Source organism: Diplotaxodon limnothrissa, linkage group LG3 (assembly GCF_057381915.1).
Source record: "Diplotaxodon limnothrissa isolate DT_005_m linkage group LG3, D_limnothrissa_male_GT1.1, whole genome shotgun sequence".
In the NCBI taxonomy this organism is placed as follows: Eukaryota; Metazoa; Chordata; class Actinopteri; order Cichliformes; family Cichlidae; genus Diplotaxodon; species Diplotaxodon limnothrissa.
In genome coordinates, this window is record NC_140598.1 from 64,025,380 (window position 1) to 64,048,338 (window position 22,959).

At 40.1% G+C, this 22,959-nt stretch overlaps 1 protein-coding gene across 1 annotated transcript in view; it reads left to right on the plus strand.

The window, feature by feature from the left end:
- Window positions 1-21,395, plus strand: part of LOC146636912 (RAS guanyl-releasing protein 2-like) — a 35,711-nt gene extending 14,316 nt beyond the window's left edge. Inside the window, exons 7-17 of the mRNA XM_085351117.1 lie at window positions 799-972; window positions 5,393-5,509; window positions 5,890-6,171; window positions 11,531-11,605; window positions 11,953-12,075; window positions 12,966-13,081; window positions 13,179-13,320; window positions 16,391-16,427; window positions 19,080-19,238; window positions 20,170-20,232; window positions 21,125-21,395. Of these exons, the coding sequence (XP_085207243.1) occupies window positions 799-972; window positions 5,393-5,509; window positions 5,890-6,171; window positions 11,531-11,605; window positions 11,953-12,075; window positions 12,966-13,081; window positions 13,179-13,320; window positions 16,391-16,427; window positions 19,080-19,238; window positions 20,170-20,228 (1,284 nt within the window). The 3' untranslated portion in view covers window positions 20,229-20,232; window positions 21,125-21,395. The remainder of the gene's footprint in view (window positions 1-798; window positions 973-5,392; window positions 5,510-5,889; window positions 6,172-11,530; window positions 11,606-11,952; window positions 12,076-12,965; window positions 13,082-13,178; window positions 13,321-16,390; window positions 16,428-19,079; window positions 19,239-20,169; window positions 20,233-21,124) is intronic.
- The last annotated feature ends 1,564 nt before the right edge of the window (window positions 21,396-22,959 follow it).

The following is a 22,959-nucleotide window of genomic DNA, read 5'->3' on the forward strand; positions in this document are numbered from 1 at the left end:
CGTGGCACAGTAGGGACAGTGTTAATGGCGTTTCTTTTGTCTTTGTCTTCATGGCTCTGCTAAAATAGAGTTTTGCCTAAAAGGAAACAAAAAATCGAATTAATGAGGATCTAACAACGAGTACAGCTGTAATTACACAATATTATTTGTCTGCATTTGACTGATTACAGACAGTTAATATAATAATATAATTTCATAAACCAGGCTTGCTGTTTCCCATAGATTGCATTAGACAGACGTAATGGCGTCATCCAGTGTTTGTGGGGCTAATCGGACTGATACAGCATTAGATGCTCATGTGATAGGAAGTTGTCAATTGTTTTCTGTCTCGTGGCAATTTTAATCCAAATTTGACTTGGACATGCAGCTCTATTAGACACTTGAAACTAACAAATCAGACCATAAATGAATCGGGAAAGGATCTGCTGAGGTTATAAATACTGGATAATATTTCTTTTTGGAAACAGATGAGTCTCCGCCTGCTTTGACTATTAGAAATAATGCAGGCTTACGGTACTTCTCATTTCAGACTGCGTCTGTATTTTGTATCCAGTCTTGTTATTTCATTGTTTAAAGTTCTGTGCTCAGCTAAGCAAACCAACTGCATATCCAGGTTTACTGTATGGACATAGGAGACTGTCTACAATCAAGAGGAATATATACAAAACAAGAGAAAGGCCTTTGCATATATGTTTGTCGTCAGGCATTTTCTAATATTCAGAATTGCTGTGGGATGTGAATATGATGTACTGTAATTTAAATAGATAAAGGCTTTCAATGCTTTACTTCTCCTTCTAGTTTCAGGACTACCACAGCTTTGTGATGCATGGCTGCACGGTGGATAACCCCGTCTTAGAGCGCTTCATCACGCTCTTTAACAGCGTCTCACAATGGATCCAGCTTATGGTGCTCAGCAAGCCCACCGCCCCGCAGAGAGCTGCTGTTATCTCCCATTTCATCCGAGTGGCACAGGTCTGTCTGCTGGGTCTGTTACAATCGGGAAAGCTTGGCGGTTCTGGGTTCATGGATAGAGAGTGTTAGTGGGTGATTGTTGGGGGCAGAGAGAAAAAAGCAGGAAAGGTGATTTGGAAGCAACTGTGAAAACCAGGAGGAGCAGAGAGAAGTGGAAAAGTCACCGAGGATCTCTTATGACTTGCAAACAAATGCAAAATATACTAGGATTTCCCATTAGCAGCACAACTGTGTGAAAAAGGGAACATTAATTCAAAAATGGCATTGGAGGTATTAGCATTCCAAGCTCCCTGCTCAGTGAGATAATGCTGCTGCCAATTTTGCATCTTTTAAAAATAAAGGAGATCTTTGGGCTCAGTTCCAGCTATCTATGGTTTTTTTTTTGTTCCTGTAGTTTACCAGAGTAGTTCTCTGTGACTCACAGTACCAAATAATCCTTACTTATCTCACGCTGAGTCTTGGTGCAGTCCATGACTTCATCCACCTTCTGAAACAAGCTTCAGTCAGCTTACTTCTGACTGGCTGACCCCTGGAAACAGTGGGTGGGCTTCTGTGATGCAGAAAGAGCTGCGTGTCTGACATGACCATATTACAAATATCCTCTCATATTTACATCACACAGAGTAGAAAAAATTGCAGCAGAGTTTTTAGCATAAAGCTTGACCTGTTGCCCTACAGTCATGCCTTGAGTTTAGAGGGTTTCAGGAAAATATGATATTTATGGTAATGGTGATATTTAAAAATGAAATATTTATTTTGCACATATGCTACAGACAACTGATTTTTCTTTCTGTTTACCTTTGTACACTTATGCTTAAAGATTCTCTTACCACCTCCATAAACTTGTATTTTGAACATTTTTCATTTGCCAAAAAAGACAACAGACACACAAAACAGTTGTAGATACACTTGACTGACAGAATTATTGCAATTATTTCTTTTTTTAAAAATTGCTTTTCTATAAATGCTTCATTAATATTATTATGATGTTTTGTAGTGGAGGAATCTAGTTTCCAACTAGAGAAATATGACTGAAAACTGTGCCCACCTTCCTGTTTCTGTACTCATTCGCTATAGCGTTATGGTCGTCTGCATGTCATGATCGCTCTAATCCTAATCTTCACTTAATCTTAATACTTCCACAATTTCCTGGAAGAAACTGCCAGCTAGCTGCGCTGTATGGTTTTCCAATCATATGTCTGGAGACTGTCGTCCTTTCACTACAGACGCATGTCTTTAAGTGGCACCCGGGGCTTCTCTGTAATTGATTTCAGTTCAGCTTGATGTTATCGCTTGGTTCGGTCTGCCAGATGGGCTGAGTTTCCCCTCCACGCGACAACTCAGTCATCTAAGCCGTTAAGAGGAAGCTTCAGTCAGCCATAGAAAGTGCAGAAAAAGAATTTTCATCTTAATAGCCTGCAGTGCTCTGTGAATGCATGCTCATTACTTACTGCAAGTCTAGTGTGGGTTTGTTTTCATCTTTATGAGTCGCTTAGGTCTACTCCCGTTCTCCATTTATTTCATCTTCAGCAGAACACATGCTAGACGCACATAATGTGCTCTGTTGAGGTACGCCAGCAATCTAACACCTCTGCAGGGTTCTTATCAGGGGAAGCCCAGCAGAGCTCTCCCAAGTGTTTCAAACTGAACACTTAAGGTTGTTTGAGTGTTTCAGGGAGCTAGATACTTTAGAGGTGAGGACAGTATGAACAACTAAAGTTCGGTTGTGCAGACGGTGGATAATGAGCTCTTTCTGTGCAGCCCGATCCAAAGATCGCCATCAAACAGCGGTGTCTATTGGCCAGTCAGCTGGTCACATGATGTTCTGTGCACCAATTAAACTCTTTTATATTTGTCAGTGGTTTAATTTGGATTGATACTAATCAAAAATAAAAAGCGTGTTTCCTTATCCACAATATTAAAGCAGTGCAGTGACTGAAGTGTGCATCCCTTGGATGAGTTGTAATGTGCTCTGATGACATTTGTTGTGTTGAATACACATTGGCCTTTGTGGTTGTGGATTGAAACAGCCTTCCAGCTGCTAGGTGGATATTCTCGTTTGTTATGAGATCCTTCGTAATAACGGTGGTGATCCCCACACTGCTGACTCACTGCCATCACCAGAGAACTCTTTGTTCTTCAGTTATTTGAAAAGAATGACTTGCCATTAGGCTTCATTTTATTTTTGCTGGCTGTTCGATAATGCAATTATACTTACTTTGCTCAAATGTGTACACATTCAGAATGCTAGTGTGTATATAAAGCTAGATTAATCAAAACTGACATCACCCAGATGTCAAGTTGAGCTAGTGGAATTACAGGAGGTGAAACACAGCACAGACTGAGTATCTCCAACTACAAGTACTAACACACCTGTTAATCAAAGTATCCTCAAGCCCAGCTGTCAGTCTTAACAGAAGCTGTTCACCCTCCTTACAGTTATTATGATGGGGAAATGATTCGCAGAGGTTAAAACAGTTCTCTGTCCCAGGCTATGCTTTTTAATTCTGTAAAGTCTGACTTTTAGAGCCAGCTTCAAGTGGCCATTATAGGAACTGCAGTGTTTCACATTTCCCGTTTGCTTCATTTTTCATCCCTGGAAATTGCGGCTTGATTCTGATTTTACTGTTAAAGGACCGCTGTGCTTGAGAACATCCTCACATACAAAGCTGGCTCAGTTTCAACCAGAGCAGATAACCATGGTAACATGAGCTGCACAGCTAACCCTGTTTGGTGAAGGTTAATTTGTGGCTTTATTAAGTAGAATGAATTCATGAATACAGAACTTCAGCTGATCTGTGCAGACATTTTAATGAAGCCAATGCTTAGTGTTAAATTCCCTTTTTTTTGGTCCTCTTAGGATGATTGTGCATGGCTGTCTATGCAGTTAATGATTAAAACCAAAGTAACTATCTTTCCCATGAAACACCTTACACCAACTCCACACATTTCAACTTCTTTATATTCAGATTCTGGGGCAGTGCCGTGAATGAAGCCAGTTTGCAAACATGTGTCCAATGCATCAGCAAAGCTTAACACAATCTAGTTCCTCACTTGAATGTACAGAGCCGTGAAAGATAGAACCACTGCTGACCAAAAAGAACACAGAGGCCGATTTCTCATTTATCTAAACCTCCCCCAAATCAACTAACTAACCAAACAAAAAAACCTGAAAAACATCTTGATTATCCCAAAGATTTTTGGGAGAATATTCTGTGGACTGACAAGACAAAATTTGAACCTTTTGGAAGAGTCAAATGTATTAGGCCATCAGTTTGTGCACTGAAGCTCAAGCACACTTTGTGCAGGATTATGCAGGACTGAAACAAACTGTACTGCACTTAAATTCGATTAAGATGCTTTGCATGACCTTAAATGGCGATTTATGCCCCAAAGTCCTCCAATAAGGCTAAGAGTGGGCCAAAATTAGAGCATACACATCTGAGAAGATCAAACCCTCCACAAAATTTCCTCATTCATTTTCCGCCCATTTAAAATGCCACAAACTTTGATATTCTCTGATGTATCCCAGGGCAAACACATGCTGGCTTCAGATGTATTCAGAGGCAGCACAGGAGGCAGTCTTATTGCACTTGACATTTCCTAAAGCTTCCCTCTGCTGGTTGTGTCCCATTTCGGCATCCTACTGGGAGCCCATCACAAATGACTCATGCTCATTAGTGTTTTTTTCTCAACTGCACACTTGCATTATAAATTCAATTGTGAACGTGGCTGCCTTCAGTTTATTGCACATTGTGTTCTTTGTGAATGTTCCACCTGCGTTTGATAAGCATACCGCATCACCAGTCCACTGTGTGCTAACTCTTAGGTGACAGGGAAAGGTGTGGCATGTTGACAGTGAAACCTTTCCCAGGCATCACTGATGAACACATGTATGCGTGGTGCAGCGACACTCTGCAAATGATGGCCTGCTTTCCATACTGCTTTGCAAATTGATTCTAAAGGTTGTTTGAGCTGAATCAAATGATCCCCTCTGGCAGCCCTCCCACGCAGCAGCGACCTCATTGATTTTCACTGAGATGCCAGCAGTCTGAAGGGCAGCGAGCAGCCCCACAGAGCGCCATTCACAAAGAGTTAGCCTAACTTTGACATAGACAGGTTAGAGCATTCACTAAATTCTTGGTATTCAGATTATGTGTGGATGTGTATTTGGCCTGCTAAACTCTTTCAGTATCTAACCCAGAAGTCTCTTCACCCTGTAACCATTTATTTCCATAGCTGCATCTTTCTGACTGCCTGTAAGTCTTTTTTCCTAACTTATACCACCCTTCTTTATCTTTTTCTCTCTCCGCCTTAAAAAAAAAATTTGGCCAGGTTGCTCTTGGCAGTGTCTTACACATTCATAAAATATCTCTTCTTTCACCCTCACTCCTAATTTTTCTTCCTCCTCCGTTCACAGAAGCTGCTACAGTTGCAGAACTTCAATACACTCATGGCGGTAGTGGGCGGCCTCAGCAACAGCTCCATCTCTCGTCTCAAAGACACGCAGGCTCACATCAGTGCAGAGACCAACAAGGTGCAGTAGCTGCAGCCATCTGTCATCTATTTCTGGCAACCGCAACCAGGCGCTACCAGACAAATTCAATGTTCGCTGCATGTCTGTGCGCTGAGCTAATAAGTGATAATGCTTCCTGATTGAGTATTCAGCATCTTCTGTGTAAGCGGTACCAAGCTCCCTGTCTGTGCCCATTACTCCTACACAGTGTCTTTTTAGAACTATGAATTTGAGTCACATGACTAGAAAGTTAAATGCAACAGTTGGGCGAGTTACAGTTATGCAAGTCCATCTGGAGCAAAGTTTTCGACAATATTTGTGATGCTTCCAAATCAATCTTTTCTGAGACAGGCATTCTCTTTTCTGCTCCTCAAACCTATATTCCTTTCACTCTACGACAGGTTTTTAACAACTTAATTGAACTGGTGACATCATGTGGCAACTACAGTCAGTACCGCAAGCGTTTTTCTGAATGCTCCGGCTTCCGGTTCCCAATTCTTGGCGTGCACCTGAAAGACCTGATAGCTGTGCATGTGGCACTGCCAGACTGGGCCGACAAAGAGAAGACACGAGTCAACCTGGCAAAAACCCAGCAGCTGTACGCTATCCTTCAAGAGCTGGCGCTCATTCAGGCCACGCCACCTAACGTCGATGCCAACACAGACCTGCTCAACTTACTTACAGTGGGTATAAAGTTTGTTCCGAGTCCAAGAGAAATGTTTGGCTTCAATTACCTACCTCTACAGAAAGCAGTTAAAGGGGTAATAAGAGACAAATCAGGTCCCGAATCAAGTTAGTCATGATGAAGTGGCATTTGTTTGTCAACCAGACGGCTGTGAGGAGGTAGTAGGAGGAAACATTTTATTTCCAGCCAGTGAAACAGGCAGTCTGTTTGACTTTGTTCTGCTGTGATTCGACTGGCTCGTGGTCAGACAGACTGTAGCCAGCTGGGACAAAATCTGTGCACAGACAAAAGTCAGAGATCATGTGTAGAGGAAAAGATTCAAAACATGAACCTTCAATCACAAAGCAAATGGGATTTACAGATGTGGTCCACAGTGGCATAACAGAGAAATGGTTACTAAGCGTTTGATTGGAAATGCACTGAAAATGAACAGCAAGATGAAGCAGAAGCGAGACAAGCTGGGTTACTTACATTTGCACTTACATGATGTTGTACAGCCGTACAGGAGGGAAAGAAATAAATGTGTCACAGGCTGAGCAAAATTCACAAAACTAAATGGGTAAAAAAGAAAAAGGCATCGTACGTTAGCTTTAATGCTAACGCTTGGGTGCAGAGAACATTAAAGAGGGCATTTAAGTCAGCATTGTTGTTTTCACTTTCGTAACACTGCTAGCCCAGTTCCACTGTTTGAAGTGACTCATTGTTCTTTATCAGGGACAGAGAGTTCTAACCCCTGCAGCATCGTTTTCACTGAACTTTAAGTTGTTAACCTGGACTGAAACCTCATGTCTATTCCTTTAGACTAAAAAGCTTTCCCTGTCAGGTTGCTTTAGCTTTGAAAGTACCCAAGGGGATCTCAGTAGCAGCAGTCTCTTCTTTGAAATCTGAACAGTTTTTCAAGAAAGCCCTTTACCTAAGAGATCACTGTACTAATAGCTCAGCTGTATTTATTCCTTTACTGAGGGAAGAACTGAGGAGGAGGCATGCGTTCACTGCTGTTTGTTGTCATGTGTATTGCTATACTTGCTAGCAAGGTGATACAAAGGCTTAAATAAAACTTAGTGAAGAGGTGAAGCTTGGGTAAAAAGTAACAACAAAGACCTTTGTGTTAAGGCCTGCTTAGGATCAGTTTAATTAAAATTGTAACATAGTGACATTGTGACATTTTCATTTTCATACGATTCTTACTTGGTTATCCAGATCAACAGAAATACAGTGGCGGAATTAATTGTTTGAACCAATGCTGAATTTTTCATTTTGAGGTCTGGAGACTATATTGTGGGTCACTGTTATGCTGGAAGACCAATTCACAACCCATCTTCACCCATCCACAACCTTCCTCATGATCATCCTCACCCTGTGAGGCATGATCTTGCAGATCAAAGGTGACTGATGGAAATTTTATATTTCTTCCATTTCTGAGAAATCGCACCAACAGCTTTTCCCTTCCCACAAAGCTTCTTGCTGATGGTCTTCTGGCCCATTCCAGCTATGTGCAGGGCTGCAATCATGTCCCTGATGTCCTTTGACAGATCTTTGGTCTGGCCTATGTTGGCAGAGTGGCTGGAATGGAAGAAATTGACTCTGTGGACATGTTTGCTTTATACACATAACTAATTGAGACCACATTCATTTGGACTGGGCTGTTTTGTAGTTTTACAATAATAAAGACAAAAAAAACTAAGTAAAAAGTATACACCTCCCTACCAGGCTAATGCAAGACTGTAACCAATGTTACCACGGTGCCAGTCAGTGACATCTGCTTTGACTAGTGGCACTCTGCAACAACAAAAGGAAATGGCTCATAATTTGTGGTTGACAAACATTTTGATAGAGAGAGAAATGAGAGGGTTTTTAGAGAGCACAGTAGCACACAGGAAATATACAGCAGTGAGGATATCCTCAGCTGTTTTTATTTACCCAGGGAAAACAGACTAAACTGATTTGCATTCAGACCAAAATCTAACTGGAATTTAAACAAAAGGCAATGTTTTGGATTTACCTCAATGACTAAATAAGTCAGTATAAAGAAATATATTTTAAGCAAATATTTTACTACACATCCACTTGAAATAAAGTGGATGTACTGTAATATCATGTAACAGTGAGTGAGAATGATACCTTAATTGTTGCTACCTGCTCTTTAGTTTGAAAGCTGAGGTGGTAGTGGCATTTTACAACTTCACAACCCAGTGTGTGTGTGTGTATATGTCAGTATTTTTGGCAGATGCAGACAAGAATCTCCTGAATTTAAGCGCTTTCTGAATTTAAACAATCCAAGGAGATCAATTATTGGTAGCAGGTGTTGCTGTGAGATTGCAGCTGGTTTCTCCTTTTTTCTCCTGTGAAAATAAAAGAAAATAACTTGACAGCTTCTGGAGCTGAGAGGCAAGAGAAAAAGTTTGCTGGACAGAGTCAATATCCAATTATCTTATGCCAGTGCTTATTGGAGTTGATCTAGCATGAGGCCTGCTGGGTTTGCAGCGATAAGATGGAAAGCAAGTCAATAAATCCTTCAAAATAATGAAAAGGGGAAGGCATGCTTTATTTTAGACAGGTAAAATAAGCAAACCACGCAGGTTATTTTTCTCTTCAGCTTTTCAGATGTACTTTGCTTTGCAACTGAACCTTTTCCCTGAAATGTCTGGAATTCTTCGAAATGACACGGTTCAATAAAAAGAAAATAATTTAGCAATTTTGTCCCAGCTGACTAAAACACAAGACACACAAGTACAGTGAGAGAGTAGGACTTAAGGAAAACAAAAGTGTACGAGGCCAAGCGTGGATGCAGTAGACGAGTACGTGTAGCAGCAGACCTAAATGTGTTAACCATAGACCGTATATGCCACATGTCTATGGTGTTTACAAGTGCAAAAAATAGATGCTGCTCTCTCACTTGTTGCTATAATGGCTCTGTACGCAAGAGATGACTCTGCTTAACAGGTCTTCTGAGAAATATGTTTCTGTGTGAAAGGGTCTTTGTGTTAAGTACTCGACAGATGCGTTCAGAAACTATATGTGAATACATTTATATTCAACAAATTGTTGTTATGAGATGCCTGGATTTAGGTGTTTGGATTATTGCTATTGTTTTAAATTTTCACAATATAAAGTAATTAAGCTTATATATTGTCTTTAAACTTACAAATTAACAGATGCATATAGATCCATGTTTATTGACTATCCTCAGCTTTGAACTACATTTGACAGTAAGTCACTTAATGGAGCTACTTCAGCTGACATCATGTGACTTTAGAGTTAACACAAGTCAAGTGATGACAACCTTTGCCTCCATTAAAGAATCCAATATTATATTGCACCATACAAGAAACTGGATCAATGCCCATTAAATAAAAGGTTTCAATGTGCGTATGTGGGCAGTAATTAGCAAAAGATTGCAATAAATGGTGTGCGCTCAGACAACGTGGCAATATATTTTTCAGAACGAAAGCATGCAGTTACTCTATATCACTATATATAGCAGGTGACAAGTGTTCTGAAATGGTTTGCAGCTGAAATATTAGGTGACTTCTTTTGAGTTCCGTCAGCTAGCAACAATAAATGGCTGCAGGCTGCTAAGTGTTGCAGCAAATTGCTAACAGACCAAAGAACCAAAAAGTAAATTTATATAAGCTTTCCAAACTCAAATGTTAGTTCTAAGCTATGATGTTTCTGCACATTAAAGCGAAAGACTTTTGGGTCTTCCCCTCTCATTACATTTAAATATGTAGCTTGCCTTCACCAGTGACCTAGAACAGCTTCTGACTACAGCGGAAAAGGAGTTAAATATATAAAAAAACTGGTTTGATGTAAATAAGTTATCATTAAATATAAAGAAGACAATATTGATTATTTTTGGCACTAGACAAATGAAAAATGTATCTAAAATAAGGGTTAATGGAATTGAAATTGAAAGAGTGTACGAAAATAAATTTCTTGGAGTGATAATTGATGATAAGCTGAGCTGGAAGTCTCATATAAACCATGTGAAAACAAAAATGTCAAAAACCATTGCTATTCTCTATAAAACAAAGCATGTCCTGAACAAAAAATCATTATACACACTTTATTGTACTCTGTTGCTTCCATATATGACTTACTGTCTGGAGATATGGGGTAATGCATATAAAACGAACACTCTTCCTATTTTCAAGTTACAAAAAAGAGCTATAAGAATTATAAACCAATCAAACTATATAGAACCAACTAACATTTTGTTTATTAATCTGAATACCCTGAAATTGTATGATTTAGTTGAATATAAAATGGCACAGATAATGTATAAAGCACAAAATAACTTGCTTTGCCCCAGTACTCAGAAGCTGTTCAAAGTCAGAGAGAGTCAGTATGACTTAAGGGGAACAGATTTCTTTAAAAAAAACAAGATGAGGACAAAAATAAAGCAGAGATGTGTTTCTGTTAGAGGAGTTAACCTGTGGAATAGTTATGACAGTGATTTAAAAAGGTGTAGTTCATTTTCCTTGTTTAAAAATATGTTTAAAAATACAGTATTAGAAAAATATATAAATCAAGAATGAAAAGAGCAAAAAACAAAAAAGAAAAAACAAACAAAAACAAAAACAAAAAAACCTCTTGATTCCTTTGCTTTGATGTAGTTACTTATCTAAGGTGGAACGTTTTTTTTTTCTTTTTCTTGTTTGTTTATTTGTTTGTTTGTTTTGTTTTTGCTTTGTTTTATTATTTGCTTCGAGCCCTGTGTACAGGAGCTGCATGCAAAAAGATCTTTTGTTAAAAGGGTTGGCGTAATAAGCAAATGCTTCAGCCAATACCTTTTGATTAGCCTTGTCTCATGCTTTCTTGCTTTGTGGTAGATCTTTGTTCTGTCCTCACTGAGATATTTGAATGCTAATCAATAAAATAAAATCAAATCAAATCAAACCAGTGTGTGAATGGGTGGATGACTGCATATGTTAAGCGCTTTGGAGTCCTTAGGCACTAGTAAAGCGCTATATAAATACAGGCCATTTACCATTTTAAATATGTATAGTGCCTTAGGTAACTCCAGTAGCTTGCTAACACAGTTCATACTTTAATAGCTAACTAGACACAGGCTGCTAGCATAAACCACTGATGTCTCAAAATGTCATATTTTTAGCTAGCAAACAATATTTTAGCCTTTAGTTTAGGTTTTGTAGGACTGATTTGGAAGGTATGAACCAAATTGTAACTCTATAAAAAACTTTACTTTTGATGTTTATAGAAAAAGTATTTTACATTTAAGAAATAAAAGTATTCTTATTTGAAATAACTGCTGGTGTTAATACCTGATTTTACCTGATAAATGGAAATTACTTGAATTTTTTCATGTGCCTTTTTCACATTGGCTGTTTGTGCAGGTGTCTCTGGACCAATACCACACAGAAGAGGAGATCTATCAGATGTCTTTACAGAGGGAACCACGCAAGCCAGTGGTAAGCAGCATGGTGATATACTCATCCCGTGTGTTCCCAGCCCCTCACCTCTCATGCACTAATATTGCTTTTCTACAGACTTGCTATGATAGATAATGGTGATTTTAAGCGTGCCTTCTGAACCTCAGTCTAAAATTGCCTGCATTTCAGACAAATATACTGTAGACAATATTTATCTTAAGATATTAAAATATCAGAATTGTTACGCTGGAAATCTTTTTCAAAAAGTATTTTCATTCTGATCCACCGAGGTTATTCCTGACTTCTGCCCTGTGTGGCAGCTTTCTTTGCTTCACTTCCCTGGTTTATTATTGATCTCATGGTCTCTGATTTCTCATCAACTGTAGCAGAACTCCAGCCCTGCCCCCGCACCTGATCCCAAGCCCAGTATGATTGATGAGTGGGCCGTTTCAGTGAAGCCCAGCGCTGACCCCACGATCATCAAGAAACACATAGAGAAGATGGTGGAAGTGAGTTTCTCTGCTCCCTTCATATTCACATCTCTCAGAGCCTGAGAGGTGCTACAAGGATAAGGATAAAAATGAGCTATGGCTGTACTCACCACCACAACTGTCAGAGATCAAAAGTTTAAAAACTGATACATCTCTAGGCTTTTACCACTAAAATGATTAATTCAAAAACAATAACGCTCACCAGTGCTCTTCATTATCAAACTGCTGGATTATGAAATCATCTTTTAGACTGCATGAGTCTGATCTACTACATTTTATTGGGCTTGTCAAAGATTTAGCAAATGTCAGAGTGTATTTTTTTAGTCTTGCACAAACCATAACTACCATAACTAGGGCGTATGTGTTTTGGTAACTTCTTCCCCACAAATGCACATCTGCAAATGAGTTGCATGACAGATCTACTCTGTCTGTAAAATTCTGTTTCAGCAAATGTTATTTTCCAGATGTGTTAAGTTGGTTGTCACCCAGTCAAAGTGTTAGCTTTGTTCTATCTACTGTATGTATATATATTTATAAAGTTTAAAGACAATCAACATTATTTAATAAATGTGACCTGCTGTGATGCTGTGGGTTTCTCTGCCTTTTAGGGAGGGAATACTTGTTTCCCAGTTTGAACATTTAGTTTTTTAGGTTGCTCTGAGAGGTGTTATAGGTGTTAGTATCAGAACTGCTAATTCATCAAAACTACACAATAAACAAGTGAAATGCAGATATATGACCAAAGATGGAAAAGAAAAATGTTGTGAAACTTGGTGCAGAGCTCATGCATGGACAAATCTGTGGATCTAAATTTTAAATACATAAATTTTTGTGTTATTTTTCAGGCAATCACAATAATCACTTTTCCCTAAAACAGCCTAATTACTTCACATCTTTCTTCTTTTCAGTCAGTCTTCAAGAACTTTGACACAGATGGCGATGGCAATATCTCCAGGGATGAATTTGAAGCAATCAGGAACAACTTTCCATACCTCAGCAAGTTTGGAGAACTGGACAAGAACCAGTGAGAATCTGTAGCTTTATTCACAAGCACTTTATAGACTGAGCCAACTTACAATCTGCTTTCTATGACATTCATCTCTTTCTGCGTCCTCTTACAGAGACGGGAAGATCAGCAGGGAGGAGATGATAGACTACTTTATGAAAGCCAGCTCTCTGCTGAACTGCAAGATGGGTTTCATCCACACTTTTACTGAGACCACCTATGTCAAGCCCACGTTCTGTGAACACTGTGCTGGCTTTGTGAGTAAACATCTATGCCTAAAACTTAAACAGTAGCCATCTTTTCAGCTTGTGTATAATTCTGCTTTTGACCTCAGTCCATCCTAAAATGTTCATGAAACACAGTCCATGAAAAACTCGATTTTAGGCACTGACTCAGCTGTAGGATTTATAAATGCCCCAGTGTCATGCACTTCATTATTTGTCTTGGCTGTCACTGTCAAGCCGTGGTAGCACAACTCTTTAAGGTTCCTCCTGTCAGGTCAGGGTAGTGCAATCACTTTGAGCTGCAGCCACACACTGCTGAAGTTGCATTCTGGGAAATATGAGAGGAAGTTAACTGGGTGAGATGATAACCCTCGTCTGTGGCAGTGTTAAGGGTGTGTGAGTGTGCGTCCTCTGGCCCTCAACGTTCCCAAAAGTCCCCCAAGGATCTCTGTGTTATTGAGACACAGACAGTGACTAAGCTGTAATGAGAACAGGCCTTTAATGTTGAAGTAGAGACATTCATTTCTTTATATTGCATTATAAGCGGACCAATTCTCGAGAGAGACGTACAGACAACCGTATGTGTTTCCATTAAAATTAAACATGTATACAGCAGCACGTTAAACTCTGGGGAAAGTCTGTTACTTTTAAATCGTCATGGGGGAAAATCAGAATACAGAGCAGGGAAAGATAAGGACCCTGGCAGTCTGCCTCTTCCTTTGGATATATCTGTGTGTGTGTGGCAGAGGTAGATACTGTACACCAACCACTTCCTCATCTGTCTGCTTTCCTCTTGGCTCCTGTGCAAACAAAATATTTTCCTGCAGCACATTTTTCAACACTTGCCTAAAACATGCTGTCCAATTCCAGCTGGGCCTTCTGTAAACACCAGCGTCCAGTCACCGGTATTCGCACAAGGATGTTCAGTCTGGTGCTGTGGTGCCTGCATTCTTCTTTGGTCTTTTATTTTAATTACTGGCTTACAGATTACAGAAGCAAGCCGACAATGCACCGTGTGCAAGCTTCTCCATCTCCGGAGGATGCAGCAGGCTTCTGGAAAAGATTCAAACAAGTTTCAGAAGAGAAATTACACAGAGTGATGCATCGAGGCTTTTTGACGCATGCTGCATCTCTTATTCTGTTTTGAGTTACGAGAGTGTTCATACCTTGTGACAAAAGATAAAAATATCTCATTACAGTCACAGATCTTTTCCAGGCTGCGTGTCTTATGCAGTATATACTTGATTTCCAAGGTACATTTGTACATGCATGTATGCTCATACTGCAAACTAGCATTTCTAAACAAGCCTACTATGGACATGTGTGGGTGACCTTATCCTGCTGGACTGCAGAGTTTGGTAAGAGTATGTAATGTCTGAAACTAAGTGTTTGGAGCTGTCGATGAGCTTTTGGTTTGCAGGGTTAATTGTACATTGACGTCATATTATGTGTTTGATATGGTTACAGGTTCTTAAACTAGCATAAAGGTCTACAAACTGAAAAATAATAATGGAGGTTAAAAACTACATGTTAAGTTTAACTCCCAGTCCTGAGCCTGATTCTGAAAGATGTAAAATAACGCGTCTACTCTGAGAATCATTTACAGTGAACAGTGATGCTTTACTGCAAATGATTTCACAGCCTTAAACATAATTGAGTGAAAGAGGCGTGCCCGTCCACCAGGCTTTCCTGCCTGCTGCGTCCTGCACAGGGTCATGCTGCTGCTCTCCCTGTCCCTGTTTTTCCATGTGTGCACATGGAAAGGGTTGGATGTGTGCTCTTTTTTTTTTACTTATGTGCATGACATAAATTACTACAAATTATTTTGTCTGACAGACTAAAATGTTAGTTCGATCAGTTAACCCCCTTCCTCCACTAGAGACAAAAAATAGGGTACTTTTGAGCTTGTCTAGATAAAGTGATTCCAATTCCAAATTTGCACATTTTCTTCCATTATTTCTTCCACAATAATGGCTGATGTCAGTCACTTAGAAAACAACTTGTTCCCTCATTTGAAAATACTTAAAATAAAATGGCGATAACAAAAAAAGGTTCATGGGAATTCAGTAGAATGATAAATGGAAACTTTTCTCGTCGTATAAAAGCCAAATTTTACCTTCTGTCACTTTTTTTGTGTTAAGCAATTTAGCAGGAACAGAATGACATTTGAGATTTGTTACAGTCGGGGCATTAAAGACAGCACAGTTTCCCTTATTTGAACTTTCCTATTTGATAAAAGATTGCCTTAAAATACCTGAGAAATTAAATACACACTGCTTGTCAGTGCTGGTTCAAAACTCAGCACTGAGGCACTAGAAATGATTTCAAAAATAGAAACATAAACGTCTCCCGGTGCATTTTTTAAATATCAAATGTGTAACTACAGCCAGTAGAGGTGGCAAAGCTTAAATTAAAACCAGCATGTTTCCAGCTGTTGTTTGTAGTGTGTTGTGTTTTAGCGTCTACAGAGGCTTTAAAGGTCAGTCAGCGTAGGCAGGGCTGTGATGATAGTTGTGTTTGGATATTCTGCTCAGAACTAACTTCTCTTTGTTTTAAAGCCTCTGGCTGTGTGTGTGTGTGTGTGTGTGTGTGTGAGAGAGACTTTCTTTGTGTCAGTGTGCAAATGTGCACCTACAGGTGTATGTGGCTTTGCTGTCATTCATGTAGGTTTGTGTGTGTCTGTATGTGTGTACGTGAAGAGGTCAGGATATTTTGTGCCTCCTCAGATGTGCCAGTGCGGTGTGTGATCTCCAGTTCAGCTCTTTCATGTCATTGTTCCCCCACTGCCTGTGCGCTCCCTGCATCCCGCTTGATCTCGGTCCCCCTCCACCCCCTCTGTCCAGCCGGCCTCCCGTCTCTCTCCCCCTTTCTTTCCCTCTATCTCGCTCTCACACCTTACGTGTCTCTTTGCTTCATTGTACCTCTTTCTTGCCTTGCTTTGCCAAGTGCTTACTCACAGTTGCCTGTTTGTTGCAGTTTTCTCTGTATTATTGTAGGGTCTTTACCTCATTATATAAAGCGCCTTGTGTCCTAAACAAAATAAAATCAGGATTAATGCCCAACCCCACTCCTTTTCCCCTCTCTTTTCTTTCTTTTTTTCCAGATCTGGGGATTTTACAAGCAAGGCTACAAATGTAAAGGTAAGAGAGGAGTCCTTCAGCTTTTGCTCGCTGTTTTCTGCACAAATAAACTTGTTCTAGCTACGAGGGTACAAGCTTCAAGGAATTAGTGCCTTTTTTTTGAAGCCATCGATTCCCATCTGTTGCACCTTCCACAGATTTTTGAGTGCTAAGTAAATGTCATCAAACATATCACACATTTAATTATATTCAAAGCCCTCTGCTTAAGCAGCTGGATAAACTCCATCACCGGAGAGCACACTATACACAATGGAGAATTATTTGCCCTTTCAGGCCTCCAAGTGGACCTGTGTTTGAGGAAGCTGGTTCATTTCACAAATGCACATACACAGAGGCCGGCTACCTTCTTAAACACATTTGCAGCTTGTCCACCCCCCCCTCTGTGGACATGCTGTTGGTGGTCCGTGCTGATGTTGTAAAGCAGAGTGATGATCTGCAGACGTTAAACTCTCTAAATAATTTGCAACAAATATGTTGCTCTCCAGATGTCAAGCAAAGGTTTGGACATGATGCCGGATCTAAAATGCAAATAAACCTAGTTTCCATCTGCTGTAGTCTTTTAAGGAGTGATTGGATACAGCTCAGACATCTGAGCGAGAAAGGTAGGGCAGATATTTCATAGATGGCGTTTCCCTGCTTTTTCTGTGTTGCATAAACTAAATTCCACGTCAGGTTTTTGCAAAGATTTCTCAGTCAGCCTTGCCTACACAGTTTGTTCAGTTACTAGCGTGAATATCTCATTATTTAGAAGAAGTTAAGTATTGTGTTAATGCAATGACAGCTTGAGAAACCTCACAGTAGTATTGTATTGTGTGCAGAGTCCTTGTGTATCGCAGGATGTAACGCTTTGTTGTTCTCTTGGAGCCTTGGAGGTCTAAGTAGGAGAACAAAAGGACACATGTGTTAACAAATACAGATATTTGTGTTTGAATTAGTGTAACAACTTTAAGGATTAGTAATTTCTTATTTTTCATGATGACGTCATGTTGACTAGGTCACGGCCATACCACCCTAAGCACAACCGATCTTGTCGGGCCTGGTTAGTACTTGGATGGGAGACTTGGATTAGTACTTCAGGAGAGGTAGAGCAGGTCATTTGCTAATCCGAAGGTTGGTGGTTCAATCACTAGCTGCTCCAGTCTACATGTCAAACATCCTCGGGGAAGATGTTAACACCAAGTTGCTCTCTGTTGTGTGACTGCTACATAGAAAAAGTGTAGCAAAAAGTGCTTGCGTGAATGAGGCAAGTTATGTAAGGAGCTTTAAATCTTTAACTTGTGTTTGTTGTTAAAATACAAAGACAAGCATGTGATTGCTTTAAAAAATAACACAAGCAGATCCACACAAAGAGAGCGATGCATTTCTCTGTGTATACAGACACACATACACACCACTGACCCTCACACTCTCCCGTGTCCTCTCCACTCTACAGGAGTGCATTCTGTGAGCCTGACTGAGAGTTTTAGTTCTGGCTTGTTCCATTAATGAGACCAGGGGAAGTCAATGAGAGAGCCCCACAGCCATTCATCCCCATTACCATTGTTAGCCCAAACTCAGGGAGGTAGACAGACCGGCAGGCACATAATTGAAATGAATCACCCACTGCAGTGCAGTGCAGTGCAGGAGCGCTCTTGATGTGTGTGGGTTGTCTGGTGTGTGTAATGGGGTAGTAGATGTCAGCTACTGAGATTTGAATCAGAAACCTCTCACTGTCTGAACAGATGTGGGGCTGTGCTCATGCCAGCATTCTAACATCCATATCACAGAAACATCTTTGCTTCTTTCTATCTCTTTGACGTTTTAGCAGGTAGGCTTCTTTTTTTTGCTTTAGACCTTAAGACTGCTCTAAGATCTCCTTGTTAAATTTGAATTGTCATCCCCCAGCTGCTTTGCTCACCATAGCATGAAGACTGGGAATAGTAGCAACATTTATAGCTTCATATACATTGGAAAGACATGAGAGTACATGAGAGTTTAAGCAAAGACTGATAGGTATGTGTCATTATTTGGGAACTGACGAATATCTGTGATAATTATTTTAGAATGAAAAATTCATAGTGAGTTAAAGAAATAAGCATTATAAAAAAATCCAGTATGATCAAAATTTGTTATATTGCCACTATGTAGGTTGTTACTGTTTTCTTCTCTTGATATGATGCTTATCTGCACACTTTATAGTTATTTAAAGTCAGGTGACTACCACCAGTGACAGTGAAGAAATGAACCAGGAAAGATTTCTGTTGCCATGGATTCCAGTAACTCAGTTGCTTTCCTGCTGCCTTGCTGGGTGACCCATCACTCCTCTCCTTGTAGACTACCCACAGCTGACAGAGCTGTTGTCGGGCACAGTCGGCCTTACCGTGTGCATGTGCCAGTGTTCGCGTGTCTGTACAGCATGTCGAAGCACTTTACTGTCACCGTTAGCTCTCCCGTTTGCCCCGTTTCATCAGTTTGCACCCGTCCCTTTGTCTGACCCTTCTTCTCCACCTCCATCTTCCTCTCGCCCCTGGCCCTCTCATCCTTTCTTCCTGTCTCGCCTGCTCTCTCGCCAATTGTCCCTCCCTCCCTTCCAATCCCCCCGTCCTCTCCTCCTCTCCCGAAACCTGTCCCTGCCTCCATCTTTCTCCCATCGTGCGAACATTCCCACTGCAGCCTGCGGGGTCAACTGCCATAAGGCCTGCCGAAGCCGGCTGGCTGTTGAGTGCCGGAAGAGGACCAAGAGCATCAGCCATGAAGCGCCGCCAGCTCTCCAGGCCAGATCTTACAGCTTCCCTCCTCCTGCTAACACCCCACCCAGCCTGCAGAACACTGGTAAGATGCATCTACATGCAGCTAGCATCCCTCATGTTTCCAAGAGGATGATTGCTGAAATGGACCCCTACACATGTCTAAATACGTATTACATTAAAAATTAAAAAATGATTTGTGATTCCACTGATAACTGTCTTTTAACAAATTTCCCACGTGTGGGACTAATAAAGGTTATCTTATCTCTTATCTCTTATCTTATAACATTTCTGATCAATTTCAGCCTTTTTGGATAGAGCCAGCCCTCCTATTTCTAGTGTATATATATATACACATATATATATATATATCTATGGTCCTTATGCAACTACCTGCTGCTGGTTGTGGCCTACAGGCATAAGCAAAAAGCCCCCACAGAATAAGTGTATTTTTCAAGCATCGAGTTACTTGTTTTTAGAATCTTTGTTTCTCACAGGAATGAATACAGTACCAGCTAGCTTGATATGTGTACAGACCTTAAAGTTTGACCCCTCGTGCTGATAAAATAGAATCTCCCATCGCAGGCATCAAAGATAAACAAGTGTAGCCCGGAGGAATTTTGACTTCATGTCACCACTGCAACACCTCCACTTTTTGATGGGGGCTTTTGTCTTCCTTTGAGTGTATGGGGAGCTGACATTTGGAGTGTTTTCTTCCAACAATAGAGTGTAATTTGCAATGGAAATGTAAATGGTCCACCACAGTGAGGCTAGTGACTCATAAAGGCAGTGTTTTCATCAGACATTAGCAAAAGTGGCGCCCTGCCTGGCTCAATTCTGTATCAGTGCAAACCTGCTCCATCAGTGGGCAGCACAATGCTGCCAGACGAATGAATTGGGAATGGTAAATAGACAAAGGCCGCACATTTCTGGATTTTAGGCGATGCTTTGCATTTCCAGATGGCTGACCAAACCGCCACTTATTTCTTTGCCCTCACCTTCTCTGTTCCCACTAGTAATTGCTGAGGAGGATATAGAGGCAGTGGAGGAAGGAGTATTTGATGTCCATCTATAACCAGGTGAGAGAGGTGCACTTTGACCGCTTATTTGCTGTTTAATAGATAATTGTTTTATATGTTTTTGCTGATTAGTTATGTTCCTAATTAATTAAATGAGTTCATAGCTTCCATTTTGACCTGGAAGAATTCTTGTTGTCTGTAAAGTCAGCAGGACCTGACACAGTCTGTCAGCTACCACAGTAATCATTAAAAGCCTGGCTATCAACCTGTAGCTCTTTCACAAATAACAAATTGTGTGGAATTAGTTAATTAGCTACAGAGTTGCTGGTCACCTTCAAACATGCGTACATATTTCCCAGTTTTCTAGCATAACTCATTTCTCTTCCTGTTAAAGCCACTTAACCCATGCAACCGCACAGAAAACACACCAGTGTGTTGTCGTTTAATCCTTTTCTGGCTTGAAACCTCAAATGAAAGTTCACTTCTCTTCTCAGCTTATTCCCACAGAAGTGAAACTAGTTTGAGTTTGACAAAAACGAAAAGTATCAGAGTGCATAAAAAAGGACCAGATATGGTATTGGAGATCATCCTGGAGATCTCTGTGAGAAGTAAACAAATATGTGGAGATTAATAATACTGAAATAATAATGATAATATTTACTCCTTTAAGGTCACTTAAAGGCGTTGCAGATGTAGTGCAATAAAATCGTGCACATTTCCACAGTATTTCACACCAAGTTACACACAGGGAATGTCAGACTCGTGCCTGATTTGCTTAGCTCGTGGTCTTCCCTTGAAGAGAGACAGTGCAATTATTCACCGTTACCACAGTTTCCCACAGCCTTTACACAGCATCGTCTGACTGTCAGTGTATGACAAATCTTTGCAGGAGTCTTGAACTGAAGAGCGGTTTTAATGAACAGGCCGGTGACAGATTTTGGCTCTTTTTTAGAATCCCTCCTACGGTCGGTGTTCGAGAAGCCAAATCAGCCCCTTTCGAGAGCGAGACGGAGAATGTGCTACAGTGTGTCAGATTTACAACCCGCAGCGCTGAGGAGAAATTGCACTGAACACGATCCAGGATACCTACATGCTGCCACACGGTGGACACACGCTGCAGCAGCACTCCTCTCTGCCCGACTCACAGGAATGTGACGACCAGTGGGAACCGAATGTCTCTGTATGATTTCTATGAAAAAAAAAGATGTGCATTTTGATTCTGTGTCGGCCACGAGTGTTACTGTAAAATACTTACTAAATACTTACTCTTTCGCTCTCTCTATATATCTATATCTATATATATTTAAAAGAAAATCCACAAAATTGTATTTTCTTGGTGAAATGTTCACGTCAGTGGAGTTTGTAAATTTGAGCACACTGCAGATTGGCGCAGTTGTCTTTTCTTTAAAACATAAAAGAGGTGCTGTTATTGCCAAGAATGTAAAGCTGCCACCCAGACTAAGCTACAGTCTCCTTTAAGTGGGAAGCTCAACTTTTTCCCCCCCCTCTCCTCTTGTTTGTTGTTTTGAAATACATTTCAGCGGACCAATAATAGGACCAATTTTGATGTCAGATAAAATATTTGTGGTGCCCGTCTGAAGTGCGATGACAACGGCAGCAAAGGAAACAGCTGAAAGAACCGTGGCGACGGCTGTAATTGGGATGGACTTTAATTAATGTTCTGTTCTTCGTCACGTTTACCTGAATATCAGTAACTATAGTTATTGCGGTTGGTGTTATTTTCAGTATAGAGTACTGTCTTGTACCAGTGCAGTGACAGATGACCCATCCTCCTGCAGTACTGTGAATGTAGCAGAAACAGGAATGCTGCTGTCACATGAAGAAGCCCATTTTTCTTTCCCAGTAAATGCGTTGAGAGCATTAAAGAAAAAATAAATGAAATAATCAAAAGAACAAGATTAGAACTGGAGCCGTTTTTTATTTGACAGCAGCTTCTAAAAACATTTTCCTGAGAAGTTTCCATGCAAGTTGTATTTTCGCTGTTTATAATCTGCATGCTTCTTCCTTCTTCCTCGTATTCTCCTGACAGATATTTTTTTCTATTTTTAAATTTGTAATTTTTTTTTTTTTACGTAGCACGCCAACTTTTCGTTTATTTAGCAAGTATGATGTCTTGAAATTCCACACAGAGGAAATGTTTCTGTCTCTTGGTGCCTGTGGAGAGATGACTTCAGACTTTGAGTGGCGTTTGCTTCAACTGCCAGTTTGTCGCTGAATGAGGCTCCTCAGTTTGCTGGTATTTATTTTTTTGGTAAAAAAACAAAGAAAAAAACGAATATGCCTGTCCTGTGCCACTCCTTGCCTGACGATTGGATGTTTGCTGTTATTCGGAACGATGTCATGCTATTCCTCGTGGTCTGTTTCTACATGATTCCTCAGTATTAAATGCAGCAGGCATCTTTCTAATATGTGTTCTTGTTATGAGATTCTGTGACTAATAATAATAATAATGATACTAACAGTAAAATTTGTCTTGCTTTAGTCCTCTTTTCACTTTGTATGCTGAATCAAAGGTGTATTCACATAAATCTTTCTCTTCTTTTACTTGAGCAGGGAACACTTTAAATTAAAACAGCTGCTTTGATCTTAAAGATGGTTGATTTTACTTAAACTTTGTGCTGTTACTATAAATACAGATAATGTTTCATAATGAAAGCTGGCGATTTTGGTGAAGAAGAAATTCTTTTTTTTTTTAAAAAATTGAACAATTGTGTCAAGTAAAACATCAAAGATATTCTTTCACAATTCATAAAAAGGGAGCTCTTT